The sequence below is a fragment of the Pan paniscus genome, chromosome 1, assembly GCF_029289425.2.
Source record: "Pan paniscus chromosome 1, NHGRI_mPanPan1-v2.0_pri, whole genome shotgun sequence".
NCBI lineage: Eukaryota > Metazoa > Chordata > Mammalia > Primates > Hominidae > Pan > Pan paniscus.
Window position 1 is genome coordinate 210,194,701 of NC_073249.2, and position 23,295 is coordinate 210,217,995.

The 23,295-nt window shown below is 54.6% G+C and overlaps 1 protein-coding gene across 15 annotated transcripts in view; it reads right to left on the reverse strand.

Annotated features, from left to right (window-relative positions):
- CROCC (ciliary rootlet coiled-coil, rootletin) overlaps positions 1–22,234 on the reverse strand; it is a 59,478-nt gene extending 37,244 nt beyond the window's left edge. For 2 of the 15 annotated variants that reach the window (XM_063594516.1, XM_063594517.1), the window contains exons 1-8: positions 21,213–22,234; positions 12,539–12,674; positions 10,863–11,017; positions 5,205–5,390; positions 5,029–5,112; positions 4,889–4,950; positions 4,642–4,807; positions 3,839–3,945 (exon numbers count right to left, since the gene is read on the reverse strand). In XM_063594516.1, the coding sequence (XP_063450586.1) occupies positions 3,839–3,945; positions 4,642–4,807; positions 4,889–4,950; positions 5,029–5,112; positions 5,205–5,390; positions 10,863–11,017; positions 12,539–12,674; positions 21,213–21,881 (1,565 nt within the window). In that variant the 5' untranslated portion in view covers positions 21,882–22,234. Of the gene's footprint in view, positions 1–3,838; positions 3,946–4,641; positions 4,808–4,888; positions 4,951–5,028; positions 5,113–5,204; positions 5,391–10,862; positions 11,018–12,538; positions 12,675–13,258; positions 13,467–16,908; positions 17,597–21,212 lie in introns of those variants that run through there. The other 13 variants (XM_063594514.1, XM_063594511.1, XM_063594509.1 and 10 more) reach the window with 13 other exon arrangements.
- Between the last annotated feature and the right edge of the window lie 1,061 nt (positions 22,235–23,295).

Consider the following 23,295-nt stretch of genomic DNA (forward strand, 5'->3'; position numbering starts at 1 on the left):
ACATGGTGGCTCATGCCTGTAATCCCAGCATTTTGCGACGCTGAGGCAGGAGGATCACCTGAGGTCAGGAGTTCAAGACCAGCCTGGCCAACATGGCAAAACCCCACCTCTACTAAAAATACAAAACTTAGCTGGGTGTGGTGGCTCATGCCTGTAATCCCAGCTACTTGGGAGGCGGAGGTGGGAGAATCGCTTGAACCCGGGAGGCGGAGGTTGCAGTGAGCCAAGATCGTGCCACTGCACTCCAGCATGGGAGACAGAGCAAGATTGTATCTCAAAAAAGAAAAAAAAAAAAAAAAAGAAACTGCTGATAATGCTTCTCATGGTAACTTGGTGGCCAAAAAAAAAAAAAAAAAAAAAAAAAAGCAGCAGCAGCAGCAAAAAAGAAAAAAAGAAAAAATTTGTATATATAAAAAGAAAAAGAAGCTGATAATGCTGCTTGCCTCCAAGGAGGGAAGAGGAATATCTGGGGTCAGAGGTGAGAGGGAGCCATTTTACTGTGTACCCTTTTGAAATGTGAACCTTGTGAACATGTGACTTAATCAAAAGTAAAATATAAAAATTTTAAAGGCTACTTAAAATTTTTGTTTTTGTTTTTGTTTTGTATTTTAAGGCCAGGCATGGTGGCCCATTTTTGTAATTCCAGCACTTTAGGAGGCCAAGGCAGGTGCACTGCTTGAGCCCAGGAGTTCAAGACCAGCCTGGGCAACATGGCAAGACCCTGTCTCTAAAAACAAACAAACAAACAAAAATTAGCTAGATATAGTGGTGCACACTTGTAGTCCCAGCTACTTGGGTGGCTGAGGTGGGAGGATCACTTGAGCCTGGGAGGTCAAGCCTAATGTGAGTTGTGATTGTGCCACTGCACTCCAGCCTGGGCGACAGAGAGAGACTGTCTCAAAAAAAAAAAATGTATTTTCAGTCCATAATACAGGTTAAATCCTTTCCTTTCCTGAATGAACAGTACCACTGGTTATCTAATAGTAAGGAGAGAAAGTGCCTCATTCCAGAATTCTAATTAATATACACAGGAGTGACTAAATGAGAAGCTCACAGTTTTGCAGCCTCTGATGAGTGGGTTGGATCTTGAAAAGAGAGACAGCTGGCATAGGGGCATCCTGCTGGAAGAATACATTCTACTTATGGAGTCTTGATCAAACAAAAAAGCAAGCAGAAGAACCTGAACCTGACCTAGCTTTAGATCCAACATCCAATTTACAGGAAATACATGGGATAAAGAAACATGTTAATTGACACCATAAGGATGCAACCAGCAAAATCCAGACCATGAGAATCTCCAAGGACAACTAGCCCAGTTTCCTGAACAAATAAGTTAAAAGGGACTTCAAAGACAAAGCAGGGGCCGGGCACAGTGGCTTGGGCCTGTAATCCCAGCACTTTGGGAGACCAAGGTAGGTGGATCACCTGAGGTCAAGACCAGCCTGGCCAACATGGTGAAGCCCCCATCTCTACTAAAAACACAAAAGTTAGCTGGGCGTGGTGGCGCACTCCTGTAATCCCAGCTACTCAGGGGGCTGAAGCCATAGAATTGCTGAACCCAGGAGGGAGAGGTTGTAGTGAGCCAAGATCGTGCCACTTCACTCCAGCCTGGGCAACAAAGTGAGACTCCATCTCAAAAAAAAAAAAAGACAAAGCAACCATTTACATTTTGTGAATGTCTGTGGATCTAGATTCAAACAAATTGTAAAGAAAAAACTAAAGGAAGACTATCTGTGACTTTTTTTTTTGAGACAGAGTTTCACTCTGTCACCCAGGCTAGAGTGCAATGGTGTTATCTCGGCTCACTGAAACCTCCGCCTCCTGGGTTCAGGCGAATCTGGGGCCTCAGCCTCCCCAGTAGCTGGGATTACAGGCATGTGTCACCACACCTGGAAAATTTTTGTATTTTTGGTAGAGATAGGGGTCTCACCATGTTGGCCAGGCTGGTCTCAAACTCCTGACCTCAGGTGATCCGCCCGCCTCGGCCTCCTGAAGTACTGGGATTATAGGCATGAGCCACTGCACCTGGCCTATCTGTGACATTTATGAGACATATGGAAAATTTAGACACTGGCTATTTGATGATATTAAGAAAAGATTATTAAACCAGGTGTGGTTGCTCACGCCTGTAATCCCAGCATTTGGGAGGTCAAGGCAGGAGGATCACTTGGGCTCAGGAGTTCAAGACCAGCCTGGGCAACAAAGTGAGACCTCGACTCTACAAGAAATAAAAAAATCAGCAAGCCTGGTGGCATGCACCTGTGGTCCCAACTGCACAGGATCTGAGGTAGGAGGATTGCTTGAGACGAGGAGGCTGAGGCTGTAGTGAGCCATAAAGAAAAGAAAAGATTACTAACTAAAATGTTTTTAACGCACTAAATGAAATACCTTGGCCTCCTGCCTTGGGGCTCTCTCCGCAGCCTCCCTGACACTACTGTTGAGCTGACTGCTCACACAGATCAGACACCCCTGCTCAAAGATCAGGCAGGCCCAAGCTCCCCCGCTGAGGCAGGCTCTCCTTTCCCTGTACCAGCTCTTCATTGCAACCCCCCTGGCTGCCATGGGCTCCCACCTCCATGCCTTTGCTCATGCCTTGCTCCTGCTTGGAGCGCCTGCTGCTCTGCTTCAACCCTACCCATCCCTTGAGGCTCTGTGCAAATTCCATCTCCACAAAGTGGTTTTTCTGACCTCCCCACCCCTCCCATCCTTCTGAGCCTCGAGGACATTCCCTCTGTTCCACGTACGTATCACTGACCACTTGCTTCCTCAGTCTAGAATTTTATTTTATTTTTTTTGGATGGAGTTTCGCTCTTGTTGCCCAGGCCGGAGTACAATGGCGGGATCTTGGCTCACCGCAACCTCTGCCTCCCAGGTTCAAGCAATTCTCCTGCCTCAGCCTCCCGAGTAGCTGGGATTACAGGCATGCACCACTATGCCTAGCTAATTTTGTATTTTTAGTAGAGACAGGGTTTCTCCATGTTGAGGCTGGTCTTGAACTCCTAACCTCAGGTGATCCACCCGCCTCGGCCTCCTCAAGTGCTGGGATTACAGGCGTGAGCCACCGTGCCCAGCCTAGAATTTTGGGGATCTACATCTTTTCATCACAAGAGGCTGTGAGGTCCTTGGTAGCAAAGCTGAATATTCTAGTGGATTAAAATCAGGAACTTCAGCCTGGCGCTGTGGCTCATGCCTATAATCCCAGCACTTTGGGAGGCTGAGGCTGGCGGATTGCCTGAGCTCAGGAGTTCGAGACCATCCTGGGCAACATGGTGAAACCCCGTCTCTACTAAAATACAAAAAAAGAAAAAAAATTAGCCGGGTGTGGCAGCATGTGCCTGTTATCCCAGCAACTCAGGAGGCTGAGGCAGGAGAATTGCTTGAACCCAGTAGGTGGAGGTTGCAGTGATCCAAGGATCGTGCCACCTCACTCCAGCCTGGTGACAGAGCAAGACTCTGTCTGAGAAAAAAAAAAAATCAGGAACTTCAAACTCTGACTCAGCCACTTATGTACTACTGTGTGACCTCAGGAAGATCACTCAACCTCTCTGCGCCACAATGTCCTCATCTGTAATATGTGAATGAACACAGTTCCTACCTCACAGGGAAGCTGTGAATACTAGTTGAAATGAAATATACAAAGAGCCTAGCCCAGAGTAAACATCTAATAAATGCTGACTGCCACGACTGTGGTAATGGTTATTACAAGTTGCCTCTGTGTCCTCACCGGCCCTTGTGCACAGTAAGTGCGTTGAGTTGAACTGAAATTCAACTGAGTTCAGTTGGACATAAAGAGCAGGGCTGGCTCTCAGCTGCTGCCCCGTCCCCGGCCAGGCCTCACCTCTCAGTGAACATCTTCACCTCGCTGACCAGCTGCCGGAACCCCACCACCTGCCTCCAGAGGAGGAGCAGGCGACTGTGCTCGTTGCTGAAGTAGGCGTTGAAGGACTGGAGGGAAGACATGCCGAGGGAAGGGTTGGTGTGAGAGCGGGTTTACTCCCTCCCACTGCTTCCCTCATCTCCGACCATCCTGGGAGGCACCGTCGTTCAGGGATTGGGTCTTCCTGTGGGCCTGTGCACAGAGCTGTGTTGCAGCGGCCATGCTCAGCCTCCCAAGCCTCATGGCTCCCTCCTGCACAGGGACCTGGGTTTCAAGTCCTCTTTCGGCTGCAAGAGGCAGCAACGAAGGGCAAAAATGCAAGGGACCTAGCTTTGCATCCCAGCTGCCAGTTGCATGACTGTGGGCAGGTTACTTAAACTCTATTTATTTATTTACTTATTTGGAGACAGAGTCTTGCTTTGTTGCCCAGGATGGAGTGCAGTGGCACGATCTCTCAGCCTCCCAAAGTGCTGGGATTACAGGCGTGAGCCACTGCGACCGGCCTTAACCTCTCTTTAAAATGAGGAGAATGATAGCACCTACCACATGCAGTTATCATGAGGAACAAAGGTCAATGCACACCGTGCACATGGTACATGCTACACACTGATAAAGACCAGCTATTGTGATGACGGCTATTTACTTCTGCTAACAGGCTCCCTTGGATAGTGCTTCCTCTCCCTCTCCAGGCTTCTGAGTCCTCCCTCCTCTGCAGTGCCCCTTCCTCTTGGGTCAGGCTGGCCTCCCTGTACCCCCATGCCCACCTCCTCCTCGCGCCTCCATGCCGCCTCCCGGTGCTCCAGCTCCTTGCGGCAGCGTGTCCAGTCGTTGGTCACCTTTCGTATGTCCTCACTCAGAGCCTGGTTGGCCGAGCCTGCCTGGTCCAGCTGTTCTCGGAGCATGGCATTCACCTGGGCCAGGCTGGCACTCCTGAATGGGGCACAGGGGATCAGTAGGCGCTCACGCAGGGGGCCATCCTGCCAGCCCTGGCCCTCCCTGCTGCGCCCTCACCTCTGCTGCTCCTCCTCCAGCCGGATGAGGGCGCTTTCCAGGTCTTGGCTGTGTTCTGTGTCCTAGGTGGGAGAGAGGTTAAAGCATCAGGTTGGGCAGGTGGAGGGCAGGGCCTGCCCCTGCCCCACACTGGCACCCACCCTCAGCCGCTGCTGCTCCAGCTCTCCAGATCTCTCCAGCAGCTGCTGCTCCAGCTCTGAGCACCTCTTCTTGTACTGGAGAATCTGGGGATGGGGAGCTGATGGTGAGCCCCAGGGGTTGGGGCGGGGCAAAGTGAACAGGTGGGAGGACAGGAGCAGCAGTGGGTGGTCCTGACCTTGCCCTGCAGCCGCTGCACAAGCTGGGCCTGCCGCTGCTGGCCCTCCTGGTAGGCCTGCAGCTTGCGCCGGTAGGAGGCCTGCTCCTCCTGCAGCTGCCTCCGCAACTCCACGCTCTGCCGTACCAGCCCCCTGGGCTCCTGCGTCTCCAGCTCCCCAGACTCCAGCTGCAGAGCCTGCTCCAGCTGCAGGGAAGGGCCCTGGGTGAGAGTTCTGGGCCTCCTGGGAAGGCAGGCTCAGGCTTCTGTAGGGGGTGGCAGGCTGGGCCCAGACCCACAATGCCTTGTAGGCTGATAGCCTGGCGCCCTGGGGAGCAGTACATGTGGGCAAGCCCAGGGGCAGTGCATGTGTGCATGGGGTGATGCAGCCATGCACGGGCACACAGACAGGGCATGCATGGACACATGCAGGTGAGCCCACAAACCCAAACCATGCAGGCAAAGCTCAAAGGTGCACCTGGGTCAACCTCAGGGGCCTCAGTACACCATGCGCCTCTCCTCCAGAACACTTAGCCCTGTCGTGGTTTCTGTTTATTACATTGATGCCTGTGTCTTCCCACCATGCCCCCACCCCAATGTGAGCTCAGGAAAGCCTGGATTTTTTGTTCCTCATTGTATCTTAGTACTAGAATGGTGGCTGTGGAATGGCGTGGCTCACGCTCAGTAAATATTTGTTGCGATAGTGAATTAATGGGATGAGCTCATGGGAATACATTCAAAACAGAGGTGTCAATCTGTCTATGCATATCTGAGCTTAAAGATATGCACACACATAACACATACAGGCAACCTCAAACATTCCCGGAGGACACGAAGGAACCCTCTCATATACACAGCATTAAGATTTGTAAGAGGTGCACACAGATGTTGCCCTATACGGCGCCTGCATATTAATGCCCCCTTCTGGCTGGGTGCAGTGGCTCATGCCTGTGATCCTAGCACTTTTGGAGGTCAAGGTGGGTAGATCACTTGAAGTCAGGGGTTCAAGACCAGCCTGGCCAACGTGATGAAACCCCGTCTCTACTAAAAATACAAAAATTAGCTGGGCGTGGTGGCATGCACCTGTAATCCCAGTTACTCAAGAGGCTGAGGCAGGAGAATCACTTGAACCTGGGAGGCGGAGGTTACAGTGAGCCGAGATCGTGCCACTGCACTCCAGCCTGGGCGACAGAGCAAGACTCCATCTTTATTTATTTATTTTTTATTTTATTTTATTTATTTATTTTTTTGAGACAGAGTCTTGCACTGTCTCCTGGGCTGGAGTGCAATGGCTCGATCTCCGATCACTGCAACCTCCACCTCCCGGGTTCAAATGATTCTCCTGCCTCAGTCTCCCAAGTAGCTGGGACTACAGGTGCACGCCACCACACCTGGCTAATTTTTTGTATTTTTAGTAGAGATGGGGTTTCACTATGTTGGCCAGGCTGGTCTTGAACTCCTGACCTCGTAATCCACCCGCCTCGGCCTCCCAAAGTGCTGGGATTACAGGTGTGAGCCACAGCATCCGGCCCAAGACTCCGTCTTAAAAAAAAAAAAGGTCCCCTCCATCCTCACTGCAGGAAAGCCTCTGTTGCTGCTGCCCTTCCTCCACCCCCAGGAAGCTTCCATCCCCCGCATCCTCAGACCCCTGTGGGCTCTGGCTGTCCCTACCAGCCATAGAACCCTCTCAACTCCCTTAAGGCACCTGCTGGCCCCAGGTGGCCCCTCATCTTCCCCAGCTGTTGGGGGAAGGGAGGTGAGGGAGGAGCAGGGCAGTAGGAGAGCACACAGTGGCTCAAGGGCACCTGGCAGCGACAACACCCCAGCCCAGCTTACTCTGATGCTAGCCCCGCACTCACCATCTGCATCCTCAGGACCTGGCCTGCTACAGACCAGGCAAGGCATTCAAAAGCCCACCCGTGCAGGGCCACGCCAGCCACAGGAAGCCAACAGGAGGGCAGCTGCTCTCACCCAGGCTCATCTCGGGTCTTGGGTCCAGGCCAGGTTAGCGGTAGGGAAGGTGCCCTCCAGGCCTGCATTGACCCCATATGCCCAGAGATGTTCTATGAGCCACAGACAAAGCAAGGACATCTCTACCCACCCCACCCCCGGGACACGTGCATGGCAGCCCCACCAATAGGGAGGAGCTAACTGTGACTACTTGGGGGCTTCCCCCTGAGTCTGGAGGAACACAGTCCAAGGCTGTGCAGGGGAGGTGGAAGTAGGGGGTTTCTGCCTGGATGGCGGCTGCAGGCCTGTCAAGTGTCTGTGCCAAGCCCACTGAGGTCAATGGTGAGCGGTGTCCACATCTGTGTGTGGTGGCGGTGGCCTGAGGCAGCCACACAGGCTGTGCACTGATGTTGGTGGCTCTCACTAGGTGCGAGTGGGGTGTATTTTGTCATTTGTCTCCACGCAGGACGCTGTGTGTGTAGTGTGTGGGTGCTGAGTTCACGTCGACTGTTTGGTGCATCTGAGCCTTCCCGTGAACGGGTAAGGCGGCATCTGTGGCTGAAGGTCTATGTTGTGGCGCGGGTGTTGGGCCTGGCTGTGTGTATCAGGGTATATGTCTGTGTGTTGGTGGGGCAAGCGTACAACCGCACGTGGTGGGTCTGGGGAGTGTGCCTGGGCTCCCTGGTATGTGTGATACACACTTTGTGCATCTGGGCATACCTTTGTGGGCCAGTTGGTGGCTGTGTTGAACTGTATGCTTTTCCTGTCCGTGTGCACCCATGAGGTGGGAGACAGCGTGCTGTGTCATCTGCATATGGTTGTTATGGGTCCGCGGTGGTGGGGGGACTGTTCTGTGCCTGTGTGGGGTTGTGTGGCATCTGGCTGTGGGTGCGGGTAACACTGTGCATATTCTGTGAACTGGAGTGTTTCTGTGTGGCCTGGTTTTAGGGTCTCACTATGGGGGTTGTGTGGCATCTGGCTGTGGGTGCGGGTTACGCTGTGCATATTCTGTGAATTGGAGTATTTCTGTGTGGCCTGGTTTTAGGGTCTCACTATGTTGTTTGTGGCATGTTTTGTGCATCTGTGTGTCTCTGTGTGGGGCCCAGTGTAGCCCGTGTCGTGTACACACTGCATATCTGTGTGAAGCAGGTGCTGTTTGCCTCTGGGACACAGAGGGGTTCAGGCCGTTGCCGGGTTCTCCTCCCCCTTCTCCAATGCTCAGAACCAGAGCCAGGGCCCTCTCGGCCACACCTCACCCCTTTCCACAAACTTCACCCTGCACAAAACAGCCTTTCAATTTTACTTGTAATTCAAAAGGGAAGGAGGCTGCCACTAAGCCAGAGATGAAAGAAGTTGACTGTCTCCCCTAGCAACCGCTGCCCTCAGACCGCCATTCAATTTACTCTTTCCAGGTTGCTATGGACACGAGGGAGCCCAGGGGGTCTGTCCTCTGGAGCCAAGGGAGGCGTGACCACTCCCTCCTTTCCATTCCCAGCTGCGCCTACACCTGCTTCTCAGGGACAGCAAGAAGGGGGGACCCCCATGCTGGGGGCCCTGAGGTCCTCTCTCTTGGCTGGGAGGTGGCCTCTGGGAGTGCCTCAGTTTCCCTGCAGGACATGCAGTTAACAGGACACAGACCTGACCCTCCCTCCGCTCCCCATGCCAGGGGTGCTGCAGGGTTGGAAAGATCAGAACAATCTCGCTGACTGCCCACCAACCCAGCCCAACATGCCAGTGAGGGCCACAGGGGCAGGCACTGCCACCTGTGGCCATGGGGACAAGGGGGTGGCAGGGAAAGAGAATGTTGCCCAACTGCAGAGCCCTGGACCAAGGGCCTCATCCCAGGACCACCACTGACCTTGGGCCTATCATGCCCCTCTCCCGGACTTACTTTCCCTATCTGTGATGAGGTGATCTCTAGGCTCTGAAGTTCTCTGGGGACCCACCCTCCAGGAAAGGCCTTTGAGGTCATTCCTGTTCCACCCCTGCCTCCAGGTGGGGCCTCATTCAAACCATGGTGGATAGAGGACAACTGAAGCAGCGGGCGCCCTCTGCGTGCCATTTGGGCCCCCCCTAACCACAGGAGGGAGCTTTCTAGACTAACTCAGACCCCCTGTGCTGCAGTCCCAGCCCCAGCAGCTGTGTCCCAGCAGAGGAGGAACCTGCTACCTCCCACCTCTTCCCTTCCCTGCCAACCTGGGGGCAGGGCTAGCTTCAGAAGGTGGCATTTAAGAGGCAGCCCCTGGGGGTGTGGCACTGTGCCATGCGTGGACCAAAAGAAAGGGGTGCCTGGCTCAGGGCCCCATCACCACCCACAATTCATGACTGGGGCCAGCGTGCCCTACACACCTGCTGCAGACCCTGGGAAAACTAGCTCTCCACTGTCCTCATGCCAGGGGCCACTGTGGGCCGCCTACTCTGCTCCTCTACAAGTCCCAACTAGTCGGGGATTTGTCCAGCCAGGCAAATCCCAGGACACGGGCACACCCCACAGTCATACACAGGAACACAACACACCCTCCTGCCAATGCAGACTCCAGCCTGGACAAGTCCAGCTCAGGGGTCCCATGCCAACCCTAGCTCTGCCACTACCACACAGGGGACCCTGGGCCAGCCCCTGCCTCTCTGGGTCCCTTCCAACTTTGCGGGGGCCAGCTGTGCCCTGAAATCCCTAGCCCAGTGTCTCTTCCCATACATAGGAAACGAAACTTCAGAACTTTGTTTCTAGACTGGGTTAGTTTAGAAACCAAACAGAGCCCTGGGCTGGGAGTTGGAAGACCTGGTGTCTAACTTTAACTGGCTGTGTGCCCCCAGCATGGTGCTTCCCCTCCCTGAGCCTCTGTTTTCTCCTCTGTTAAATGGGCATCATAATGGTCCCGACCTTGGTGTATTAAATGTGAAACACTCAGCACGTGCCTGGCACATAGTAGGCACTCAATAAACAGTAGCTACTGTTAATACATTATTGCCACCTGCATGCCTCTCATCTGCACACATACACTCTGTCCCAGCTGTGAGCGTCCCTTACCAATCTTCAGCCACCACCAACTTCCCAGGGCCACCTCCCGGCCACCCGGAGGCCCAAAGCAGACAGTGCATCAAGAGCATCCCGCACCCCTGGCACCGGCTCACACCCAGCTCCCGCCCCACACCCTGGGACCCCCACAAGCCTGCAGCACGGGTGATGTGAATCCTGCCTGGACATGAAGACAGGCCTGCTTCTCCTTCCTTCCCTGCCTGGAACTCATTCCAATAGGCAGTGGCGGCAGGTCTTGTGGCTGCCCCAGATGGGCTGCAGAACACCGCGGGTGCCCACACCAGCCTCGAGCCAGCATCCAGCCACTGCCTCAACCCCAAGGCCCGTGGCAATGGGAGATGCCCAGAAACTCAAGGGGCAGGAATCTTTAGGGATCTCATTCTCTGTGTCCCACACCCCTAACAGGCCTGGGACAGATGGGAACAAAATACCCCTGGTGCAAGGCACTTTATTCTATTATCTCCTTGATTCCTACAATTCCACGTCCCATTACAATCCCCACTACAGAAAACAGGCTTAAAGAGCGTAGTGATTTGCTCAACGCCACTCAACGTGGCAGAGCCTCAATCCAAGCCCAGGCCAACCTGACTCCAGGGCCCATCTTTTGCCCCGTGTGTGGGCCTGGTCTAGATGCCTCCCTGCCCTTGAACGAGGGGAACCCTGGCCTAGTCCACCACCTGGGCGGCACCCACCCTCTCGCTGACCGCATTGTACTTAATGGCGAGCTCATCGCGCTCGGCACGGCTCTGGGCCAGCAGGTCCTCCACGCGGGACAGCTCCTGCTGCAGCAGCTGGTTCTCCTCCTGCAGCGACAGCAGCGATGCCATCTCCGTGGCCGGCAGCAGGACTGGCAAGGGACAGTGGGCACATGGTTGGCTTCTGGGTCCAGTGGGACATCCTCCCTCCAACAGGGAGGGCAAGAAAACCATCCAGGCCCCTGGGAGGAGTCCAGGTGGGAATGGCTGCAGCACCAGGCCTGCAAACAGAGCTGAGAACAGGGAGGAAGGCAAGGCGGGGATACAAAGCTGGACGTAAAGTGAACACAACTCCAGCTAAAGTGTGGCCCAGCAGGTTTGGGAGGTGCAGGAGAGACGCTCAGTCTAGGAGCCAGGAGACCCCTGAGTTCTTGCTCCCTCCTTTTCCAATTAGTCTTCTTCTCCGGGCCCTCAGATTTACTTATCTGTAATATGGGTGGGGCGGGCACGGACTCACGCCTGTAATCCCAGCACTTTGGGAGTCGAGAAAGGAGGATCACCTGAGGTCAGGAGTTTGAGACTAGCCTGGCCAACACGGCGAAGCCCTGTCTCTACTAAAAATACAAAAATTAGCTGGGCATGGTGGTGTATGCCTGTAGTCCCAGCTACTCGGGAGGCTGAGACAGCAGAATCACTTGAACCGGGGAGGTGGAGGTTGCAGTGAGCTGAGACTGCGCCACTGCACTCCAGCCTGGGCAACACAGCGAGACTCTGTCTCAAAAAAAAAAAAAAAAAAAGGTAGAATAGTAGTAACCAGATCCTCCCAGAAAAGCATCAAAGCCTCGCTCAAGAGAAGGGCTTCATGGAACTTTAAAGGCTAGGGCTCAGGAGAGCATAGCATAGGTCAGGTTGTGAGGAGAAGGAGAAAGAGAGAAGAGGGAAAGAAAGGCCAGCGGGAGAAGCGGGGTTGTCCACCTCCTGTGGGTTCCCCTTCTACCCTGGGAGAACTGGACATACACCCCAGGTGTCAGGGTGAGGGCCCTCTGAGTCTCTCCCTGTCTGGGGCTCCAGGGCGCCAACATCCCTGGCGCTCCCAAGGAGGGGGCCCGTCTGTAGCTTGGGAGTTGAACACAGACAATGGTTAGAGCACCAAAACGCCACACGCCAGCACACCAGCTGCAACTGAGTGTGCCTTTCCCAGATCCTCAAGCCACATAACGACACCGTGTGCGCCACCCACTGAGAGGAGCAGGGACCATCCGCCTTCCTGCCCACGTGGGAAACGGATGGACAGCGCCATCCACTCAGACTTCCGCAAAACCCTGGTCTGAGCTGAGCTGCCCTCTTCCTGTATCTTGGGTTCAGCCAGCTCACACCTTCCCCGGGTGGGAATACGGGATTTGGGGTTCACATCTCTGCAGCAGGCTACAGGCAAGCACGCAGGAGATGCTCGGCCCTTCCTTCTAGTTGCACCACATGCGGAATAAGTCTGGACAAATTACATCCCTGAGCCTCTGTTTCCTCATCTGTAAAATGGGTTCTTCTGTCATAAAGCTGTGCCTGCCCCACAGCGAGTTACAGTCATGATCATCATGGTGACTGCTCAGGAAAGGGACATAAGAAGAGGTAAAATGTGGGTGGTGTTTGTGGAGGGGAGCGGATGGGGGTGGCACCTGGGCTCTCAGGCCGGGAGAGGTTGCGGGTGACAATCTCCCTGGTGCGGGCAGGCAGGCTGGTGATCTGAGCGTCCTGGGCCAGGTCCCGCGCACCCAAGCCTTTCTCCTGGCACAGGACGCTGCTCTCCAGTGTCTGTGGGAAAAGCGAGAGGGTCTTCAGGGGACATGGGACCCGGGGCTCCCTGGCCTCGTGGGGAGAGCCACAAAGTCCTACTGCCCAAGATACGGGTCCCCAGGAGCCCCCTCAAGATGGAGTGAAGCCTGGGAGTTAGAATCCAAAAAATCCCCATGGGAGGAGCCTCTTGTATGCTCACTGCCCCAGGAAGAAGGCCCAGGGCCAGAGATGAGAACCAAACCCTACGGGTAACTCCCACACCCCACTGGAGGCAGTCCAGTGTTGGGGGCTCCAATCCGGTTCCGACCCTAGATGGATGAGGATCTGGCTATGCCAGAGGTCCCCCAAGCCCTAAAATCTGGCAGTAGAGACCCCCTTCTCCCAACCCAGGGCACTGGGATGAGGGAGCCACAGCAGGTGCACCCTGTGTGTACCTCTGCCCCCCATCTTGCCAGGAACTGCAAGCGGGGGGCCCCTGTATACCCCACCACCACCACACCTCTCCCACCCCTTGACCCCCAAGACACACACACCTCTCACCACTCCTGTTAAGTCCACGCTACCCCGCCCCAGACAGGGTGGGCACAGCCCCCAGGACCCACCTGGATAACCGTCTCTAGTGTCAGCTCCACCTCCTGTGCCCCCGCCAGCCCCAAGCTCATGGGGGGGAGGCTGTGGGCATGCCTCCAGCCCCCTTCTCCAGGACCCCAAGACTAGCTCAGTCAGCACGCGCCACAGCCAGGATGCTGTGCTGAGCACCAGGCAGATTAAGCTTAAATCCGGCGGCGCCCCCATGTGACCACCGCGGTGGGAGGAGCAGGATGTGGGCTGAGGGGGGAGGGGATGGGAAAGGACAGGAGAGGAGGGAAGCAGAGGCAGGGAGCCAAAGGAAGAGGAAGGATGAAGAGAGGGGAGGAGAAGGGAGAGAAAAGGAGGGAGGAGAGAGAAGAGGGAATGGGAGGAGGAAACAGGGGAGACACCTGGAGGTCAGGACCTCACACACTCTTCACCCTGCGCAGGTTGCTGGGTCCTAGAGCCCTCCAAGCCCAGGGGGTGGGGTCAGTAGCCATGCGGCGGGAAAGGCCAGAGTCCTAAGTATTTGTGACTTAGGACTTTCTGGCCCAGAACGGGAGTCACATGGTTAGCTAAGAATGAGAGGATTTACAGCATGCTGGGAGTACGTTTTCCCACAACAGGTGTAGGGCAAAGAATGCAGGCTGTGAGATCACCCAGGCCAGGCTTGGCACTTAGTTGGGCATGAGCGGTCCAGCCTGGACTGATGAGCATTTATGCAACACCTGCGGCATTCCTAGGTCTGACCTAGACACAGTGGTAGAGCCTCGAACTACAAATGCCCTAGCCTTGCCCTTCAGGCACTTATTGGGAAGCTTCTGGCCCCTTCACACCCACCCCAGCCCCCACTAGCTGGGTGCACCAGGGACACTGACTTTGCCTCTCTGAGACTCAGTGTCCTCTTACGTAAGATGTGATAATATTGGTACTCATCTCTCGGAGCCGTCCGGGGATGAAACAGTATCGTGTGTGCATACCCAGCACATGACATGGTGCTGGGGGGTCACGTGGTCAACACTCAAGAAATACTCATTTCATTCATTTGAAAATCCAGAAGGTACAGTCCCAGCCAGGCGCAGGCACTCATGCCTGTAATCTCGGCATTTTGGGAGGACAAAGCGGGTGGATCACCTGAGGTCAGGAGTTCAAGATCAGCCTGACCAATATGGTGAAACCCCGTCTCTACCAAAAATACAAAAATTAGCCGGGTGTGGTGGTGCACACCTGTAATCCCAGCTACTTGGGAGGCTGAGGCAGGAGAATCGATTGAACTCAGGAGGCAGAGGTTGCAGTGAGCCAAGATCGCGCCATTGCACTCCAGCCTGGGCAACAAGAGTGGAACTTTGTCTCAAAAAAAAAAAAAAAAAAAAAAAAAAGGCACAGTCCCTATATCCCAGGGCCCTGAGACCCAGAGGTCACCCACCACCTCCCATTGTTCTTTCCCTGGGGCAAGGAGGCTATGTGCTCTAGTGCTTAGGCGCACAGCTCTGGAGTCAGTATCAGGTCTGAGGTTGCATGTGAGACTCAGCTCTGTCACTTGCAACTATGGTGTTCAAGACAGTTCATGACCTTGAACAGGTTACCTCCCTGAGCCTCAGTTTTCTCATCTCTAAAAGGAGACTAGACCAGGCCAGGTGCAGTGGCTCAAGCCTCTAATTCCAGCACTTTGGGAGGCTGAGACAGGCAGATCACTTGAGGTCAGGAGTTTGAGACCAGCCTGGCCAACATAGTGAAACCCCATCTCTACTAAAAATACAAAAATTGGCCTGTAATCCCAGCACTTTGGGAGGCTGAGGCAGGCGGATCAGGAGGTCAAGAGATTAAGACCATCCTGGCCTACATGGTGAAACCCCGTCTCTATTAAAAATACAAAAATTAGCTAGGCATGGTGGTGCACACCTGTAGTCCCAGCTACTTGGGAGGCTGAGTCAGGAGAATCGCTTGAACCTGGGAGGCAGAGGTTGCAGTGAGCCGAGATCATGCCACTGCACTCCAGCCTGGCGACACAGTAAGACTCCGTCTCAAAAATATAAATAAATAAATAAATATAAAAAAAATTAGCTGGGGCGTGGTGGCATGTGCATATAATCCTAGCTACTCAGGAGGCTGAGGCAGGGGAATCACTTGAACCCAGGAGGAGGAGGTTGCAGTGAGCCGAGATTGTGTCACAGCACTCCAGCCTGGGTGACAGGGCAAGAGTCTGTCTCAAAAAAATAAAATAAAATAAAATGAGACTAGACCGAGTATGGTGATTCAGGTCTATAATCTCAGCACTTTGGGAGGCCAAAATGGGAGAATCGCTTGAGCCCAGGAGTTTGAGACCAGCCTGGGCAACATAGCAAGACTCTGTCCTACCAAAAACAACAAAAAAATGCGACTGATAGTACCTACCACACCTGGCAGGTGGTGAGCTATTAGCCAATGGGGGCCGCTGTTCCTATTGTCATTAGCATCACGTGTCTGGGCTCCTGCCCTTAGAGTTGTAAGCCCTAAAAAAGGACAGGAATTGCTCACTCGAGGAGCTCGGCTTTTAAGACGCAAGTCTCCTGAAGTTCCCGGCCGAATAAAGCTCCTTCCCTCTTTAACCTGGTGACTGAGGAGTTTTGCCTGCGGCTCGTCCTGCTACACTGCTATGTCTCAGCCCTCCGTCCCTGGGTGCCCTCTGCTCCATGCTGTGCCCCAAAGGGGGCATATTCACATTATCTCATTAAATCCTTACTTCAACCTATTTCCAGATGAGAAAACTGAGGATCAGGGAGATTGGGCTCTCACCTATTCAAGGCGACATGCTTCAGGGAAGTGGTGAGCCCAAAGCTCATTCCACTTAGACCAGCAGCCTCCCAGTGAGTGACTGAAGGGCAAGGCCAAGGCATTTGCACTTTGAGGCTCTACTTCTGTATCCAGGTCAGACCCAGAATGCCACGGTGCTTTATAAATGCTCATCAGTCCAGGCTTGACCGCTCACGCCCAACTAAGGAAACTGCCCTGCAAATGGAAAACCAAGAAACAGGTCTGAAAAGATAAATGTTGCCAAGTTGCAATGGCAAGCAAGCCAGATTTGGGCAAAACTAAACCAGCTACTGGCCAGGTGCAGTGGCTCATGCCTGTAATCCCAACACTGGGATGCCGAGGCAGGTCGATCACTTGAGGTCAGGAATTCTAGACCAGCCTGGCCAACGTGGTGAAACCCCGTCTCTACTAAAAATACAGAAATTAGCTGGGCACGGTGGTGGGTGCCTGTAGTCCCAGCTACTCGGGAGGCTGAGGCACAAGAATCACTTGAAACTGGGAGGCAGAGGTTGCAGTGAGCTGAGATCGCACCACTGTACTCCAGCCTGGGTGACAGAGAGAGACTCTGTCTCAAAAAAAAAAAAAAAAAAACTAAACCGGCCAGCAGATAGAGCTGCCACTACAAACCCCAGGGACGCCCACTCTTCTACCTCTAGGCAGCCTCCAAAAAATCCCCTCTACAGGCTGCACACCTGCCCACCAGAACAGGGGGGAAGCCAAAAATACCCCTGGACCAGCATGTCCAGCCCTGCATGCCCAGCTCAGCAGAGGGGGCCCCAGATGTCCTTGAGGGACTGAACTGAATTATTCTGTGCCTTCTCCTGACCACGGCCCTAAGGGTTGGAGGAAGGGGACAGGATGTCAGCCCCTGGCACCAGGTGACACTCACCCTTGGCTCCATCCCCAAAGTTCTCCCCCAGAGTCCTGCTGGGTTCTGTGGGTCCCAGGAAGTCATATCTGAACCTCGTGTATGTGTCCACTGCTTCCACCCAATTCTCCAAAAAAAAAAAAAAAAAAAAAATGACTGAATTCCTCTTAGAAATCTGGATGCTAACAGCTTCAGCATCTGGCCACCTGGACTCCAATCTTGGCTCACCAGCCCCTCACCAGCTGTGTGACCCTGCACCAGTGTCTTCACTTCTCTGAGCCTCAGTTTCCTCATCTGCAAAATGGGATAATAATGGTGCCTGTTTCTAGCATGAGCATTAAATAAAATACTTGATGCTAAGCTATATGCCTGGATATGGTGTGGCAGAAACTGCAATGTGCTCACCACAAAGCATTTCCGATTCCTCTTAGGAATATGGCTAAAAGCCATTTCCCAGACTCCCTTGCAGTCAGATACGGCCATGTGGTCAAGTTCTGGTCCACAGAATTAAGACAGAAAGACAGCGTGCCACTTTAGGCTTGGCCCATAAAATTATTTCTCTCCTTCCTGGTCCATCAGCTAGAAGGAAATAACTCCAAGGTCCTAGGGGATGCCGCAACCACAAGACAGAAGGGATCTTGGTCCCTGGGTCGCCACATAGAAAGCCACCTGCCAAACACCCAACAGGACTTTTCATGAATAAGAAATAAACTTCTATTGCACTAAGCCTCCGAGGATTCAGGGTTTCACTATCACATTAGCTAGTGTTACCTTAATTACTACCTGCAGTTCAACAGTGGGTAAGTGTTGGCTATTACTACTGTTATCATTACTATCATGAGTATTATTGGCTCTTTCTAGTCCCCAAGCTAGAACTCTGTGCCTTGTTCTAGATGCTGAGACATTATTTGGTGACCAAATACAGAGGAGACACCCTTTGTACCCTTCCCTCCCCACTACCACCCTCCAAACCTGCCTTTTGCCAGGGCTAGCGGCAGGAACTAGCCAAAAAGCCCCTCAAAGATTACTCGTTTCAAACATAGCAGCTGCTCTTATCCGCTTACCCCTTCGTTATCCTCCTGCTGCTGACTAGAAATTATGACAAAAATATTGAACCAACCACGAGCCAGGCCCTGTGCCCAAAACGTTACATCTGTCCCTTACCTGCTTTAACACTCCTGGCACCACCCTGCTCACTTTACAGATGACAGCGTGAAGTCTCAGCGAAGTTAAATAATTGGCTCCAATGCACCCAGCCACAAAGAGCTCAAGTCACAGCCGCGACCTAGGTGTGCCTGATTCCAAAGGGTTTTTGTTTTTTGTTTTGTTTTGTTTTTGAGATGGAGTCTGGCTCTGTCACCCAGTCTGGAGTGTAATGGCACAATCTCGGCTCACTGCAACCTCCGCCTCCTGGGCTCAAGCAATTCTCCTGCCTCAGCCTCCTGAGTAGCTGGGATTACAGGTATGCGCCACCGCGCCCAGCTTATTTTTGTATTTTTAGTAGAGACAGGGTTTCACCATGTTGGCCAGGCTGGTCTCAAACTCCTGACCTCAAGTGATCTACCCGCCTCGGCCTCTCAAAGTGCTGGGATTATAGGCATGAGCCACTGCGCCCAGCCCAGAGTTTTAAATAATAACAGCAAGCCGGGTGCAGTGACTCACACCTGTGATCCCAACACTTTGGGAGGCCAAGGTAGGAGGACTGCCTGAGCCCAGGAGTTTGAGACCAGCCCTGGCAACACAGTGAGACTCCATCTCTGCCAAAAAAATAAAAAAAATTGGCCTGGCATGGTGGCATGCACCTTCTGTAGGCCCAGTTCCTTGAGAGGCTGAGGCAGGAGGATTGCTTGAGCCTGGAAGGTTGAGGCTGCAATGAGCCGTGGTTGTGTCACTGCACTCTAGCCTGGGTGACAGAGCAAGACCCTGTCTCAAATAAACAAAAACAGTAACAGCAATGACTTCCATCCTGCAGCGCCTGCTGTGTACCTGGCACCACCCCAGGACGCCGATGTGTATTATATAAGCCTCTGCCTGGACTGCTGAGATGGCTCCCCGAGGGTCTCTATGCTTCCTCCTCATCCCCTCACTCACTCAAGTTTCACACAGTAAAGGTCATACCCCTCCCCTACCCAAGGCCCTCTACTAGCCCTTACCACACCTAAAATGAAGTTCAAAGTCCTTCCATGGCCCACAGAGCCCACCAGATCTGGCCCCACTCCACTTTTCCCACCTCATCTCCTTTCTCCCCTTCTCTCATGGCCTTTTTTTTTTTTTTTTCTTTTGAGGCAGAGTCTTGATCTGTTGCCCAGGCCTGAGCTGGAGTGCAGTGGTGCACCATCTCAGCTCACTGCAACCTCCACCTCCTGGGTTCAAGCAATTCTCCTACCTCAGCCTCCCGAGTAGCTGGGATTACAGGCCTGCACCACCACGCCCAGCTAATTTTTGTATTAGTAGAGATGAGGTTTCACTGTATTGGCCAGGCTGGTCTTAAACTCCTGACCTCAAGTGATCCACCCACCTTAGCCTCCCAAAGTGCTGAAATTACAGGCATGAGCCACCACACCTGGCTGCTCATGGCCTTCTTGATTCCTCAAACACCAGGCAGGCACCCACCTCTGGGCCTTTGCACTGCCACTTTCTCTGCCTGGGACGCACTTCCCCCTTCTTTTGCACAGCTGACTCCCGCTTGTCGGCCAGATTTTGGCTCAAAAATATCACTTTCTGAGGGAGCTACCCCCACTCTCAGCTAAAGAGGTCCCTCCAGTGGCTGTTCCATTTTCTCCAACATGTATGTTGTCTGTCTCCTCCTTTTTTTTTTTTTCTTTGAGACAAGGTCTTGCTCTGTTTTCCAGGCTAGAGTGCAGTGGCAAAATCATGGCTCACTGCAGCCTTGACCTCCTGGGCTTAAGGGATCCTCCCACCTCAGCCTCCTGAGTAGCTGGGACCACAGGTGCCTGCCACCACGTCTGGCTAATTTTTTACTTGTTGTAGAGATGAGATGTTGCCCAGGCTAGTCTCCAACTCCTGGGTTCAAGCGGTCCTCCCACCTCAGCCTCCCAAAGTGCCAGGTTGGCTTAGTTCACTGTCACTTCCACAGTGCATGGGCTAAGGCCAAAGCTCCATGAAGAGCTGCTGAATGAATTAATGAATGCTAAGAGCCAAGTAATAACATAGGATGTTAAATGGAAAAAGAAATGATTCCCCTTGGCTCTGGCTGGGGTCATGTTGGGCCACAGATGGTGTCAGCCACAGACGGGGATCACGGAAGGACACCAGCGAACACATATCCAGCCAGCATCTGCCGCATCCCAGGAGATCAGGGTGAAAACCAGGCAGTGACCCCCCACAGGGGCCACTTGGGTGGAAAGGGCTGAAAGACTGGGGAGGGGAGGGTTAAGTCAGGGAAATGTGCGCGGGTGGGGAGCCTCCGAGATCCAGGGGTTGACTCCTGGAGTCGTGCCTGAACCTCGCTGTCCTCTGCTCCCGCCACAAGATCTGTTTATTAAGCACCTGCTGTGAGCCCAGCGAAAGAAAACAGAAATCTGTTTTCTGGCGTAAACAGACAGATGGCACCCTGAAGGCCTCCTCCCCAGGGTCCCCATTCCCCAGTCAATCGTCTTCCCGAGGGAGCTGTGACCTGGTCACCAGAGGGGCAGACATCCGCCCCAGCATGGTCGTTAGGCTTAAGTCTGTGCAAAAATCAGGAGGGAGCTCGTTCAAAATGCCCACTCCAGAGACGCTGCCGGGCACAGAGGCCTGAGGCCGCATGGTGAGAGGCGCAAGGGGTGCAGGGTCCCATCCCCGCACAGCATCCGGCGGCCCTGCCTCCGTGGCCAGCCCAACTATGCGCTCTGGGCCTCAGTTTCCCCATCCGCACAATGGAGATGCTTCCGACTCGGCAGGGCTGCAATGAAGACGAAACCGGGTCCCACACGAGGAGGGCAGTGCAGGGCGGCGCCCGCACGCAGGAGCTGCAGAGGGCATCTGCGGGGGGCAGAGGCCGTCGCGAGGGCCTCCCACGGCCGCCCGCGGAGCGAGGGGACCCCGGCCGGCGGAGGGACGGCTGCGCCCTGCAGGCCCCAGTCTCCTGTCGTGCCCCCGGCCCGCGACAATCCGGGCAGGATGGGCGGCAGGACGCGGCGGGGCATCCGCGGAGCCTGTTGGGAACGCTCTCCTGGCCTCCGGTGCCGGGCCGCGGCAGTCGCGGAACACACAGCGCCCCCAGCCCCGGTACGTGGCTCCAGCCCGCCCCCAGGCGCGCGGCCTCCTCCGCCGGGAGCGCGTCCGTCCCGCCCCCGCGCACGCGCGCGCCCCCGGCCACCTACCTTCGCGCGCCTTCGCCGCAGCCGCTGCTGCCGAGGCCGAGCGGGCCGGACCGGGCGGGGCGTCCCCGCCACGGGGCGGGGAAAACTGGGGGCGGAGCCTGCGCTGCGCGGTAGTGGGGCGGAGGCTGGGGCGGGGCCGGGCGCCGGGAGCAGCGCGTCTGCAGCGCTTACAGGGGCCGCCCTGGGCGGACACGCCTCGTGCGCCCTCCCTCTTGCCGCCTGGCACCGCCCGGCAAGCCAGGCGCCTCCTACACGCACGAACGAGGATACCAGGCGAACGAAGCACGACCCCCAAGTCCTCGCAGTTGCAAGGCCGCAGCGCAGGATCGAAACCCCGACCCGGCTGCAGAGTCCCCCTGCGGTCTGGCCGGGCCTTAAAGGCCTGAAACTCCTGAGCACTGACCCATCGCCCAGCCAGACAGAGGGACGTTTCATGCCAGCCCCGTCACAGCCCCCAGCGACGATCCCGAGGCTTCGGTGATTTGACCTGTCGGAGAGAATGCTTTTTTTTTTCCTGACTGACGTGCAGCCCTGGGGAAGGCACTCTGGCCTCAGTTTGTTCGCGAGACTCAACCCGGTGGCGCGCCTGTCTCGTGTCCTTTCCACTGTGACAGTATGTTCGTTCCACCCTCTCACTGGACTTGGACCTCCTTCTGTTATTGAAGGCATTGGATGAAATCATGCTTTTTTTTTTTTTTTTTTTTTTGAGGGAGTCTTGCTCTATTGCCCAGGCTGGAGTGCAGTGGCATGATCTTGGCTAAACGCAACCTCTGCCTCAGCCTCCTGAGTAGCTTGGACTACAGGCGCCCGCCGCCACGCTTGGCTAATTTTTGTATTTTTAGTAGAGACGGGGTTTCACCATATTGGCCAGGCTGGTCTCAAACTGCTGACCTCGCGATCCACCCGCCTCAGCTTCCCAAAGTACTGGCAGTACAGGCGTGAGCCACCGCACCCGGGCGAGATCATTCATTTTCAAAGGGAGAGGCAGCTCTGAATCTCCAGGGCTAAGAGAGGGATGTGTTTGGTTTGAAAAAGCATGTTGGCCGGGCGCGGTGGCTCACGCCTGTAATCCTAGCACTTTGGGAGGCCGAGACGGGCGGATCACGAGGTCAGGAGATCGAGACCATCTTGGCTAACACGGTGAAACCCCGTTTCTACTAAAAAAATACAAAAAATTGCCGGGCGTGTTGGCGGGCGCCGGTAGTCCCAGCTACTTGGGAGGCTGAGGCAGGAGAATGGCGTGAACCCGGGAGGCGGAGCTTGCAGTGAGCCGAGATCGCGCCACTGCACTCCAACCTGGGAGACAGAGCAAGACTCCGTCTCAAAAAAAAAAAAAAAAAGCATGTTTAAGTTAATGATTTTGTGCTTTTTCCAAACACAGTACCCAGAGAGAACGGCCAGCAGGCCCGCGGCTGATGGTTGCTTCTGTGTTTCCTGCATGGTAGGAGGGAAGCAGTGGAAGTTCCATCTTCGTCAAAGAGGAACCTGTCTGTGACATCTGAAACACTGCACTAAAGGCTGCCAGTGTGCCCTTCGGGCTCTGAAACCCGGCCCAGTGCAAGCAAGACTGTGGCCTGGACCAGGGCTGAGAGCTGTTTGTCAGGAGAGATTCGGGCCATTCCCTGGGGTTTGGGGTGGAAGGGTGATGTTACCAAGATTGGAAGGAAGGTCACAGTTTCCCTGAGGTGTCCCTGGCCCAACTGCAGGAGGGCTGACTGACATCTGCCAGTATGCACAGCCAGTCCCTGGACGCCCAGCATGGCCCAGGTCTGTGTGACCCTGTCTGGAGTCCCCAGACTTGCTATGTCCCTACCCAGGCCCTGGTGGGCTCATGACCTCACTAGTCCAGTTCTGATGCTGCCTGTCCCTGTGAAGCCCACTCCAGTGTTCATATCACCAGGGCTGGGCTCAGGCCTGTGTCCTTGCCACTCCCTCCAGGGCACCTTGGGTCTCCCTTGGTGACAGTACCTGCACCCTGCGGGCAGCCTGCGCTGGCTGTGAACCACACTGCCGCCTACTTCCTCTTCTATGTTCCCGCTCTGTCTACAGTCCCCTCTGAACACTCCCGTGAAGCAGGTTCTAG